General features: G+C 31.1%; 1 protein-coding gene across 3 annotated transcripts in view; it reads left to right on the top strand.

The window, feature by feature from the left end:
- LOC129958185 (H(+)/Cl(-) exchange transporter 3-like) overlaps positions 1-14,014 on the top strand; it is a 96,091-nt gene that overhangs the window by 63,021 nt on the left and 19,056 nt on the right. For all 3 annotated transcript variants that reach the window (XM_056070455.1, XM_056070454.1, XM_056070456.1), the window contains 3 exons: positions 12,510-12,725; positions 12,843-12,988; positions 13,087-13,248. In XM_056070455.1, the coding sequence (XP_055926430.1) occupies positions 12,510-12,725; positions 12,843-12,988; positions 13,087-13,248 (524 nt within the window). The remainder of the gene's footprint in view (positions 1-12,509; positions 12,726-12,842; positions 12,989-13,086; positions 13,249-14,014) is intronic.

Below are 14,014 nucleotides of genomic sequence, written 5' to 3'. Positions count from 1 at the left end.
CAATCGAAGGAGCAAGACCTAAAACATCACTTTTTAAAACTTCGTATTTTGCTATCAAACAGCAAATGGAGCAAAAACTAAATGCTTTCCGAGAAGCTTGATTTGCGCTCTCATTAGGGGGCATTTCATCTTTACAAAAAGATTCTATGGAAGGAATCGAAAGTCATTAAAAATAGAGCAATAGCATCTTTGAAAGTTGCTTTCAGATAAATGCACATCATTAAGATACACACATTTATTTCTAAAAGAAAATATCTGATGACGAGTGAAAAAAAACAGTGAATGTGATAGATTCAATTCCGCTTAAATTTCAAATGAAGTTTTGTTTGGGATAAACGGAGCTGATTGCAGCTGTAAAAAGGATTTGTGAGATCTTTAATGAAAATAACGCAGGAGCATGTTCTGTTCAAAGTACTAATTTATACGGTATTGAATTTATGAATGAATGCAATTTTACTGAATAAATTATAAAAACAACTCCTTATGTTTAGATAACGCAGTGTTTACGAAACGAAAGAAAAGCTTAAAAAGACTTGTTTTTTTAATACACTTTTTCTGAATGATTAACTAACTAATAAAAGGAATCTTAACCAGTTAGTTGTTTTTGACAGATTGTTTGTTTGCTAGAGCAGGATGCATAATTTTAAATATTTTATGCATTTATTATTCATACTGTGGACTTCAAAACTAATTTTATTATTACTGCTGTATGATTTTAATCAGTAAACTGTTTTTGACGAGTGTACTCGTCATGAAAGAAGTACATTTTGCGCTATGACGAGTTTATTCGTCATGAATAATTAGTAGTGATAATTTGCAGTTAGAATACATTTTTAGTAAAAACTCATACATATTCGTAAATTTCAAGGTGTTTAAAATATTGTGAGGCCAAGTCGAAATCAAAGGAACAAATAAAAGTTTATTATGCGTTGTACCATGCTTTGCTCAATGCTATTCTCTAACGGCAAATTAAAACGATAAATTAATTTTTTGTTTCTTTTCGTTCATATCCAAAAAATGTATGTTAATTTAAGTAAATAAATGTGTTTACTAAGATAAAAAAAAAAATAAGTCATTTCATTACAACATAGTTTCATATTACACATACTGTGTTTGACGAGTACACTCGTCATCGCTAAATTTTTGCGACATAATTGCGATGCGCATTTTCCGAAGAGATCGAAACAGTTAACTGCTTAATTTTTTTATATTATTTTAAAACACGCATACATTTCAAATTTTGTTATATTATAATCGCCAATACAAATACAAAATTCCCAAGAATTTGAAAACATTTGATTTTCGGTTTAAATTATTGAAAAAAAAAAAAAAACAACAACCCAGAAATTAAGTGGGTTTTACAACGAGTGAGAAGTCGTCTGACTTATTCAAAGAATAAGATGGGCTTTAAATTGGTCCTCGGTTGAGATTCAACCGAATGATGACTCATAGCCTAAGTTTTTCATTGGGAAGAGGAAAGGGAAAGAAAAAAAAAAGTGAAAATTCAAAAACTGGATTTGAGTCATTTATTGAGATGATTATATGCTTTGTATCTTCTGTCTGCAGGCTGCAGTTCAAAGTTTGGAAAAGACGAATGTCGTGTGTGTGTGTGGGGGGGGGGGGTGATTACATCTACCTTTTTGATTTTTAAAAGAGCATATAATATTATTATTAAAAATCTAAATTTCATGAAAAAATACCCTATCAATGAAATGAATGCGATGTTCTTTGAATTCTGAGAAATTACTATTTCCAATCTAAAAATATTTTAAAGCTATATTTTAGAAAATAAAGAGCATCATTCGGACAAGTCCCTTTAATAATATGGTAAGGATAATTAATTATTCCTTGGATTGTTATTAGCATTTGAAATAAAAATCCTAATCAACGTCGAAAAATAATAAGAATACAGCCATTAATTATCCACACTGATTTAAAGCGTAAATGAAAATAATTGGAATTTTTCTTATCTGTTTGTCACATTCGACACAAATGTTAAAGTTAAAAGGAATTTTGTGAATATTTTGTGAATAAATACCGAGTAAAATTTATTCCCTCACGTTCTTAATTCTGAAGTTTTCCCTTTGGGGATTTTACATTTTATAAACCTCCTATTTTATTGCACGAATAAATTTAAATAATTCAGGTCATGCCTTTCTATCGCTTTGAATTTCTTTAGAGGATTTTCACTTACGAGGTTACTTCGCCTTGCGATTGACATTGTAATTAATTTGTTCGAATTCCCTAACTGATTAATTTTTTTTCCGAGTTAACATTAAACATTTCTTGTAAATTGCATTCTTTGAATCTTATTAATCGAAAGTCTGCAATTGTACGCTTTTTCTCCTATTTGGTATTCGCATCTTACATCTGCAAGTTGCTAATTAACTAGATTTATAAATGTTGAAAATTACTTTATTTGGGCTTTCCGGTCTTTTGTTGTAAATTAATCTGCATCGCTAATGGTTTTTTCTGAAGAAACGTTGATAAAATGAATGATTTCGTGAACGTAGGGGAAAAAATGTGATTGATTCTTTATGCGACTAATTTTTTTTTTTCTAGTGTCCACGTGGTATTTTGATTTATTGACATGTGTTCACACACATGTAAGCATGTGACCTGGTAAGATTTCCTTTGCTTTGAAGAATGGTATTTGTTTTTCTTTTTTTCCCCCCCTATAAGAAAAATTCCAGAACTTTTAATTATTTATGATTTTTGTTTCTTCGTATGATAGAAATAAGATTTTAATTTTTATGTCACAGTTCCTAAACTGTAGTTCTTTTTGCATTGTAAAAGTGTTTTTAAATGTTAGAGTGCTAATTTGTGTTTTGACTATTTTCTAAAATAGAAAAACTACCAAACTCAGTAAACACACACACACACACACACAAACCACCCTCGATACTTTTCAAAAAACGACAATTTATCGCCATTTGAAATTGGTAAATCTATTTTTTATTGTAAAAGGAAAAATTTTCATTGGAGTGTTTTTGTTCAGTGGCGTAACATTGGGGAAGAGTATAGATGCCCTATTTCAGGATCTTACGACGCGACATGACATGAAACGTTGAAGCATATGTGCCGCATTTCAAAGTCAAATATAATTAGGGTGTTATAAAATATTATGTCCAGAAGCTATTTACATTTTTCAGTATAACAGTAATAAAAACTTGGGGTAAGGGGGAGGCAATAATTTTCCTCTGGCACCTGTTACTATAACCATGTCACTAGTGCCGTTAATCAGGCATGACAATTAATCAGTTAACTGTTTTTGACGAGTTTACTCGTCTTGGAAAAAGTACAATATTTTGTGTTATGACGAGTTTATTCAATGACAATTATTATATTTGTTTAATTATTATATTTATGATTATTATATAACATATATATAATATATGTTTGACAATTTAGATACGCTTTGTCCGAAGAAGTCAAGACAGTCAACTGGTTAAGACGAATATATTTTTAAAATTTTTTAAAGTCTATAGTTTGCACTATTGTGCTAAACTTAAATGCACCAATGAGTGACAATGCGGCTGACGTTTCAAGTGAGCTTATTATTTTCGGTGATCCTAATTCTTGCCTAACCTTAATTTGTTATTTCATTGTGTAAATTCCAACAGAACTAATAATAATACAACAATAATTCGTTAGCATTGTGATGGAAACCTATTAACTCAATAGAAATCCTTTAACCAAATAGCAGACTAAACTTCCTGCTGAAAAACTAGTCTATACTATCGCCATTTTACGCATCTTTGCAGAGTGCGTTGTCACTTAACCCTAAATGCATTGACGCATGACCTAAGGTTGAGGACCGCTGATACGACTGGGGTGTTTCGAAGAATCCGGCACTCTTTGTCTTCGAACGTCTAAAGTTGCTTATTGTTCCAAAGATCCCGAAGGGGTGGAGAGGCAAGAGGCTCTGTTTCGTGTAAGAAATTCTCAAGCGTTAATATTTGAGGATTGGATTTTATTCATTTGAAATGTTTTGCATATGAAATGACCAATACTACTAAGTTGTTAGTAAAGTACTAGCCGCCTTTGGCGACCAGCTTGCTCGCCAAGATTTGTGATTTTTTGGGGGGTTATTAAACTATTAATATGTAATGAATTTTTTAAAATTTCAGTTTATTTGATACGACTTAAAAATAGAAATTTAACGGAATCGTTTTGCAACAAATTAAAAGTGTATTAGAAATTAATTAGAAATTGTATTAGAAATTTAAAGTGTATATATTATGAAATATAAGCAGAAATGAAAATTTTATTTCGGAAATTATGATGAAAAAACGTAATTATTTTTATCTTAATTTTAACATTAGCAAAAGCACGCGATGGAATATTTTATGGATGAGTTTGAATTTTATAACATTAAAAAAGCAACTGAAGTAAACATTACTCTTAAACTTTTTACAAACCAAACCTAACATTAAAAGCATCGTAACATTGTAAATTAAACGTGAAAAATTTATTAAAAGTAAAGAAAAATGTATAGAAACGAAATCGATATTATTAAAGAGAGAATTTTTTGAGTTTTTAAGATAATGCAAAAAACCTTTTTGGCAAATGACCGCAGCGCTTATATGTTGCTTAACTTGTTCAGTTATCTTTATTTTTAAGAACATTATTTCATTTGTTTTTGGTATAGAAATATTTTATAAATATATACTAAGTATATTTATAAATATTAACTAATACTAATAGTATATATATATATATATATATAGTGTGTGTGTGTAAACATATTTTAGCAGTTACGTGGCGGAATAGAAGAAACTTTTGAAAATACAAAACTTCGCTCTATTCCACCCCGGGAAGCACCATTTGTAGAAGAAACTATCATAAGATGTCAGTCTACATCGCGACACTATAGCAGAAGAAACCAAAATGTTTCCCTTAATTGGTTTCACTGTGATATTTTGATGGGGATTTCTTAGACTCATGTAGTCTTAGCAAAAAGAAACTTAGGCATCTTTAAAAGAATGTGGTAAGCATTCGAGATTTTTATCCCTTCGCTCAGAGCTTGAGAAAATGCTGAAGTGAGAAGTTTTTTAGAGCGCGTGTTGAATTAACCCTTGACTACACATTTATTTGAAACGACTTTTATATTTGAGGCGCGTTTAATTTTTTGTGCATGTGAAGGCCATAGCTCAAACGTAAGGATTTATTTAATCGGGGGAAAAAAACACCATTTTGCTGATTTTTGATTAATTGTACTCTCGAACTATTATTTTGAAAATGTGAGTTACTTAAACGAATAATGACTTGCGTTTCAGAAAAATAAACAGAAGTCAATGACAAAAATATTTTTTTAAACTAAAATTTCTCGTTACCTCTGAATCATTTCGTTTTATAAACACGTTTGATTGAAACAGTTTTAACGATTGATTGAAGTATATAAAACTGTAAAATGAAATTGATGGAGGAAAAAATCATGGTATATTTTAATAATATAGTTTTGACTGTGTATTTGCGAGACGCCCATATTTTTTTATGCGCCTGACTGAGTGTGTGTGTTGTGTGGGGGAGGAGGATCCTGACCTGAAAAGTTGACCCGCATTAATATCAGTTTATCTGGAACACCTGGTAACAACTATACGGGTATATTTTAAGCACATCAGCTGAAATTCATTCATTCATTCATTGTTGTTCGCACAAAAATTACGCCATGATGATTCATCATTTTCACTAGTTTACAACATAATTAGTGATTTTCGCAAAAGCTCGAAATGTTGAGTCAGTACAGTCCATATTTTTTAAAATATATATATTATTGGGTGAAAGTAGCACTTTCCAAGTTTAAAGTATACAGTTATTCTTGTAATTAATTGCGTACAATTTCGGTAACTATTGACATATCTGAGCTGTGTAATGTGAAGCATTTCCCAATCTGTGTAAGTGATGTCGTGTTTTATTCTTAATTACAAATTTAACCTATGCTACTTTTTGGCCGATATACTTGTATATATTAACACGTTGACTGCCGCGCTGAATTTCTTACAATGTAATTTATATGGGCTCGCCATTACCGGTGTGTTGCCCACAGCAGTCAGGGTGTTAATATTGTAATGCGAGTAGGTTTGCTCCAAGGCAGTTCCTTCTTCACGATACTTTAGAATGCTGAGTATGTTGTATAGTATATTGAGAATGCTACTTTTTGGCCTATGTACTTGTATATATTAACACGTTGACTGCCGCGCTGAATTTCTTACAATGTAATTTATATGGGCTCGCCATTACCGGTGTGTTGCCCACAGCAGTCAGGGTGTTAATATTGTAATGCGAGTAGGTTTGCTCCAAGGCAGTTCCTTCTTCACGATACTTTAGAATGCTGAGTATGTTGTATAGTATATTGAGAATGCTACTTTTTGGCCTATGTACTTGTATATATTAACACGTTGACTGCCGCGCTGAATTTCTTACAATGTAATTTATATGGGCTCGCCATTACCGGTGTGTTGCCCACAGCAGTCAGGGTGTTAATATTGTAATGCGAGTAGGTTTGCTCCAAGGCAGTTCCTTCTTCACGATACTTTAGAATGCTGAGTATGTTGTATAGTATATTGAGAATGCTACTTTTTGGCCTATGTACTTGTATATATTAACACGTTGACTGCCGCGCTGAATTTCTTACAATGTAATTTATATGGGCTCGCCATTACCGGTGTGTTGCCCACAGCAGTCAGGGTGTTAATATTGTAATGCGAGTAGGTTTGCTCCAAGGCAGTTCCTTCTTCACGATACTTTAGAATGCTGAGTATGTTGTATAGTATATTGAGAATGCTACTTTTTGGCCTATGTACTTGTATATATTAACACGTTGACTGCCGCGCTGAATTTCTTACAATGTAATTTATATGGGCTCGCCATTACTGGTGTGATGCCCTCAGCAGTCAAGGTGTTAATATTATAATGCGAGTAGGTTTGCTCCAAGGCTTTTAGTAAAATGCTTTCTTCACGATACTTTTGTATGCTGTTTTTTGACCGATACTCTTTTATATATTAACACGTTAACTACCGCACTAATTTTTTACAATGTAATTTATAAGGGCCACGCTAGTCACCAGTGACCCCCACGACAGTCAAGGTGTTAATATTATAATGCGAGTAGGTTTGCTCCCAGGCTTTTAGTAAAATTCCTTCTTCCTGATATTTTAAATCAGTCAATTTTTATTTTAAAAAATATTCAGATTTAGAAATTTTTATTCGTTTGTACTTCAGAGCATTCATTTATTTCTTGCTGGAGTATGCTGGTTAAAATATCGGTTGATCCAAAATTGGACGAGGATCAGGATCGGATCAGGAGCTGTTTTAAAGCGTTGAGTTTACACAGTTGATTAAAAACACAAGTTAACACTGAAGCGCGCTATTGCTACATATTCCTTTAAAAGCGAAAGGCATACTTTTAATCAAAATCTTTTTATCTTTTGCAGATGCACCTTTTTAAATAATATCGATATCTATAAAAATTAGTTCTTTTCTGAGCAAATAAAATCTTCCATTATGCTGCCATCAATGTCAAATATTCTGTCATCGCTTTACAAAAAGGTTATTACTTTCCCCAGCAGAGATGCATATCGTATACTTGTAGCTCTCACAAGTTCACACTTTATCTTTGGATAAAATTAATCAGAATTTGATCAAAATGTTTTTATACATTTCTCGATATCAAGTGAAATCTTAGCGTGACAGTCAAACGAAAATATTTGACAAAAGGAATACATTGAATTCATAGATACAGTTACTATTTTTAGATTTTTGATCAAATAAAAAATTATCGGTATAAGTCTCTCTGTTAGATTCCTTAAAAATTAATGTTTGTTTCCTTGCTGGAACGGCTTTAAAAATCTGAAGTTGTTACAGTGAAGTTGTTGTTGCATGTAGTTTACAGTTAAGGTATCCGACTAGGTTCGGCGACGAATTTAAAAAAAAATGATACATAAACATTTTTTATTGTACCAAATAGCTAAAACAGACTTAAAAGGTCGCTATTAGAAGAAATAAAATACACTCATTGCCTTAAGTCTTATAAAAAAAAATGCTTATTTAATGAAAATTTAGCAAAATGTTCAATGTTAGGAAAAACAGAGTAAGTTAAAAAAAATAATAATGGAAATATTTAATTTTCATTTCACCTATATATATCTCAAACTGCATAAAATGTAACAGACCACAAAATAAAAATTATTTTAATCAATAAAAACTTTATGAGCAATTGAAATTGCCGTTAATGATTTTTTTTGTGAAAATTTGTCTATGTTTTGAACTTAGTGACTGTGTCTTCTAAATGAAGCTACCTTAAAATGTGCCATCTCTCTCACCTTCAAAGGTATTGGATACATGCATACCAATTTCATTAAATTTTATTGAATTGATTTTTAGATATCGTATTTTCCGTGAATTCCGAGATATTGTACTTGTAAATTAGTTCATTCAAATGCGCTGAAAACAAATTAGTTTTTAGTTTTCATACTTTTTAAATAGAAATGCCAACAATAAACAAACTACAACTGAGTCGGTAGAGAGCTAATATAAACATATCAAATATTATTTTGGAGAATTTAATGGTAAAAATAAAATGAATCTCTCGTTTTCGGTTAAAAATACCACTGTTTCCGATTTCATCTTTATTTGTTATGTATTATTGAAATGACTGTATCTATAATTCTATTTCACATATATTAAAAAACGAAGTCTGTTATAGAATCTACGAAGTTTGGACTTTATTTTCAGATCATAGAAAAAAAATTCCAAAATTTTCTGGGAAAATCACTATTACCACAGCCTAGTCGGATACCTAAAACAGGCCTTTTACAGGATTTAAATTTTTTTTAACCGTAAACAGGCCGAGTTTTACATGGTCTTAAAAAAAAAAAAAATTATCATCGTCATTTTATTTGTAATCTGTTTTTAACCGGACTTGCCAATTAATTTCATACTGAAAATACGACGAAAAAAGGTATATAACTACAAAATATTTATGTATATGCTTAAAATTTCGTCGATCATCTTTTCTTCCGTACTTATTTATCTGGGGGGACCAGTTTGTAATTTTAGAATCATTTTTCTTTTGTGTTTTTCTTATGGTGCGAAGATCGTGTTATTCTTGAGGGAAACTGTGGTTTTAGCTACCAGCTCTTCAGTTAATGTTTTTCCTCTGGCTAGTTTCGAACGCTCAGTGGTTTTTCTCGTGACTTCAGATAATATCGCTTCATGGCATGAGAGGAGGATATGCGTTTTCCTCGAATTTGCAAACGCATTGCAACATGTCTGTTCCTTGAAAAATTAGGTGATCAACAAGTGCTTTTCTTATTGGCTTTGTTTCTTTTAAAACCATAATGTAGATGTCTTCTTCAAAAAATGCCTTGTTATAAGTCTTGTTTTATTTATTCTTGAAAAATCTTATTTTAAAATTTATATATATAAATTTTTGTTTATTGGATTGAAAACAACAATCAAATCTGAAAGGCATATCGGATTCTTTCCCTTACACTCGGATTTGTGTGTACTTTCTCTGTACTTATTCGAACTTGCTGTTTTTCAGTCGTCTCTTTCATTAACAAATCAAGCATGCAAAATAACACAAATAAAATCTAGTGCTCGATTAGACATCTGAAATAAATATGTTATAGGACTGAGAGATTTTCTTAACTATAAACATTTTTAAGGAGTAATTTTTTGAAATTTGTACCTTCTCTTGAAAAGAACAGTTCATGGTAAAAGAGCGTTGTTAGTAATTTAATACAATATAGCTTTTATTTTATAATACCTCTAAGAAAACTATTATAACGCAGATACACTATTAAATTTTCATGCCAATGCTGCTTGTATTTCCAGTGACGTAACGATTAGAAGCAAGAGCGCCAATCTAGGGAGGAGGGGGGGGGGTGATACACTGCAAAGACAAAATATTAATGTATTAATTTTTGAAAACGAGCTATGACGAGGTGATAAAAAGATTCTCTAAGCTGGATACTATTTATTCTTATTACGCTGTGTTATATTTCAAGAAAATTTATCTTTCTTCTCTGTGTGGCTATCTGTTATATGGATATTTTAACTCTTATATGCTGTATGAACATTTTATTCATATATTTGTGAGCACTTCGCGATAGGAAAAAATTTGGTTACGCAAGCACTCTTTAGATGCTGTAGTTGCTATCCATTTGTGTGAATTTACGAAGTGGCAACTACAGAAATCAAGTGTTTTATTATGTGCAGGTGAATTTGAGGTTGAGGTTACGCATCCTTTCGTTGGCTTAGCGTTTTAATGAGCGTTACGCATGCGTTGCATCCTTGACCAGAATGGCTTTGCTTACGTCATGTATCCTCACAGCCACATTCACGCACAAAATTAATATGGACATTCATTTTGATTTTTGCCGCATTTTTTGTTTCACTATTTCCGTCTTTACCTTTTCACTACAATGTATTATATTTTACTTGTTATGGGTGGTTATGAGTATGGGATACTCCTTCTGAATTTACGGATTAATTTGGGATGAGGTCTGCGAATTAAAAATTTTCAGATGTTCTATCTTCACTTAATAAATTTAAAGTTTTTTGCAGAAATTCAAAGAAATAGGGCAAAAAGAATGATATTTTGTATCTAATGAATGATCATTAAATGTGATAAGGTATTTTGTCTGTGTTTTATGGTCATTAAAAGAATTTTGATTTTAACTATTCCGTTTTGCTTGCTCAATTTTTAAGAGTATTTCCAAGTCTTTTTCTAGAAAGTTTTTTTTTTTTTTTTTTTTTTTGTAGTATTCACTTCATAGAAATAGTTTATGGATTGAATTGCTATTTCAGAATTTTTAATATTCCTGAATTTGTGACATAGTGTTGCTTATTTGTATTCCTTGCTAATTATATTTTTGTTGAAAATCTGATCATGCATTGTACTATTTATGCGATTCAGAAGACAACTATCAACTATCAGCCAGTTTTGAATACTTTATGGCAACTAATTTCCGAAATTTCTGATTTCCCGAAACATTTAGTTGCCAACACAACAGCAATGTAATGATTTAAAAGCCACAGTTAGAAATTGAACTTAAAACTATCGTAAAGCTGTAAATGCTTGGGGGGGGGGGGAAATGGGAATTACTTTTTAACTTCGGAAATTAATAGGCAACTAGATTTAGTTTCGAGAATCAAACTGTGAAAATCTACCATCTTGCGATCGGCTCTCTATCTGAATAATATATATATATATATAATGATGGGAATATGTTAGAGATATTCATGAAAATTTACTGCACCAATATTTCCAATTTTATTTGTCACATATTTGTGTTTGCCGAATCTTTTGGCCTTGTTAAAATTGTTCCTATTGTGAAAGGGAAACTATACACAGGGTGTTTTATAAATGAATATTCCTACTTTGTAGGGGTATTAAAAGAAAACAAAACAAACTACTATCTTGTTCGTAGGAAATTGTAAATAACAGTTGAAAGTTTAAATTCAACGCAGTTATAAGAATTCATTATAAGCCCCTTCAAAAATACGAAGGATAGCAAGGTGATATGATAATTCATCCCATATTTTTTCAGCAACTCTGATGCGATGCTTTGAAAACCTGCAGATATGCATGTCTTGAGTTCGTCAACGTTTATTGGTTGTGGGGGCTACATCAAACAGTAAGTGTTTGATGTAGCCCCAGACAAATATAATCAAATATTATTATGCGTTCATATCTGCATCCTTTCTAAGCTTTACACCTAGTATGCAGAAAAAATTGTGGAAATTACCTTACAACTTCGATATCCATCGCATTTCTGGAACGGCTCACATTGAACACTTAGAACTATGTTGAATTAAAACTTTTAGCTGTCATTTTTGATTTTCGATGAAAAACAAAGCTGCACTTCGCTGGTCTATTAAAAGAAAAGGAAGCAAAGTTGGCATATTCATTTGTAAACACCCTGTATATAAAGTTGAAAATAGTTTTATCAAATAACCTTCTAATATTAAGCTTCTTGGCTCTCAGTGCTAATTCAAACAAGTGCTTATCATCTGCCGTCCACATGCTATGGAAAGACATACTTTTTAAATGTTAGTTTCTCATTGCTTGCAATCATAATGTTGCTTTGCAAATTAGAAAAAAAAAAAAAAAAAAAAAAATTGCAGAAAAAAATTCTCATTATTCTGTTGTTTACTAACGAAGTGATTGAAATGAAGCTTTTATATATTTTTAACGCATTTATTTATTCATTTGCCTTAACAAGTGATGTTTGAATATTTAATTGAATCGGGTAGTTCTGTGTAGTATTTTTGTGGTCTATGTACGAAATAATTTATGTACTTTTAGTTTTCTGTCGCTTAACGATTGGAAAACAATTATAGAAATGGGAAAACTTTTTATCTCCAGTCAGTATAATTGCACTTAATTTTGCAGTATATTAGTTTCATGTTTCTTTTTGTTGCTAAAAATGCGAATATAGATTTTAATATGATTGTTAATAATAAGTTGTAGTTAATAAAACTTATTTTCATTTATTTAGGCTCTGGTGGCTCCCAAGATATGGATGAGTTGCCACCTGGAATTGGTCAATATGATGATTTCCACACCATTGACTGGCAGCGAGATATTGCGAGAGATCGAATGCGGCATCGGTATATTGTGAAAAAACGAGGAGATTCCATCTGCGATTTAATAAGAGGATTTCACGATGCATGGTCTGGATGGCTTTGTGTTCTTCTGGCTGGCTTGGCTGCTGGTATGGTTTCTGAAAAACTTTATCTGTAAACTTTCATTCTGATCAAGATAAGATGTAACTCGAAGAGCAGAACATATAAAATATTTAGATATCTATTAATCGCCATTTTTGCTGCAGGTGTTGTTTCTGGCATAATCGACATAGGTGCTGGTTGGATGAAAGACTTAAAAGAAGGCATTTGCCCTCAAGCATTTTGGTTAAACAGAGAGCAGTGTTGTTGGTCTTCAAATGATACATTTTATGAAGGTGATAAATGTGCACAGGTATAAATAACAATTCCAACGAATAAATTTGTATATTTTTTTTTATCTTGTTTGTTCTGTGACATTATTTTAATGACATTCTAATTTTTTTTCTTCAGTGGCATACATGGCCTGAGGAATTTGGTTATACCAGCATTAACTTTGGATCGACAGTTATTGAATTCATTATGTATGTGTTATGGAGTTTGCTGTTTGCATCTCTTGCAGTTTTATTAGTGAAAACATTTGCTCCTTATGCCTGTGGATCGGGAATACCAGAGGTAAGCTCAAAAAGTATTAGTTTCTACCGTTTACCAAATATGTATGTATATATATTATTATTCCCTTCAATTTCTTATGTTTCTTGTGTGGATTATATTTTAATATTAAAGATTTCTTGTTTGTTTGGGCAAGTAATTCTGAGCAATACCCCCCCCCTCCCAGTTTTATGTTAAAGCTTTCCTTTTTTATGAGACTTTAAGATTAATATTTTTGTCTGAGCCTATGAATTGTATTAATTTTGCTTTACTTAACATTATTTTGTTTTGTATTTTCCTGTACATATCATTTTTAATCACGAAATTAATTATAGTTACTTAATTCCAGTTGTATTATTACAATAAGAGGTTTTTAATGTATAAAATTTTCATTTTACACATTAAAAACATTTCAATTTTTGAGAGGTATGTGAAATTTATAAAAAAAGTTGGAAGCTGTCAATCCAGGGAAATTTATTTGAAGATGTTTTTCTTGAGATTAATTTCAAATTTATTATTTTTCAAATTGAACCTTTTGATAAATCAAGTTGAAAGAAAAATTCTTAAAAGATATTTAATGTTTACTTATACAAAGTTATTTCAAACTATTCTCGTTTATCTATAAATAATAAATTAATCATATTTCTGTGTTTTTGTATAATTAAAGCTTTTTTTTTTGTCTGGAGTTTTAAAAGAATTCTATGTTTTGTGGTCAAATGCTAAATTCTGTACTTTGTATTTTCATTACTTGCATTCAGATGTACAAAGAGTTCTCGTGCTTTATTATTTA

Source organism: Argiope bruennichi, chromosome X1, assembly GCF_947563725.1.
Source record: "Argiope bruennichi chromosome X1, qqArgBrue1.1, whole genome shotgun sequence".
In the NCBI taxonomy this organism is placed as follows: domain Eukaryota; kingdom Metazoa; phylum Arthropoda; class Arachnida; order Araneae; family Araneidae; genus Argiope; species Argiope bruennichi.
This window is presented reverse-complemented; position numbering and strand designations above follow the sequence as displayed.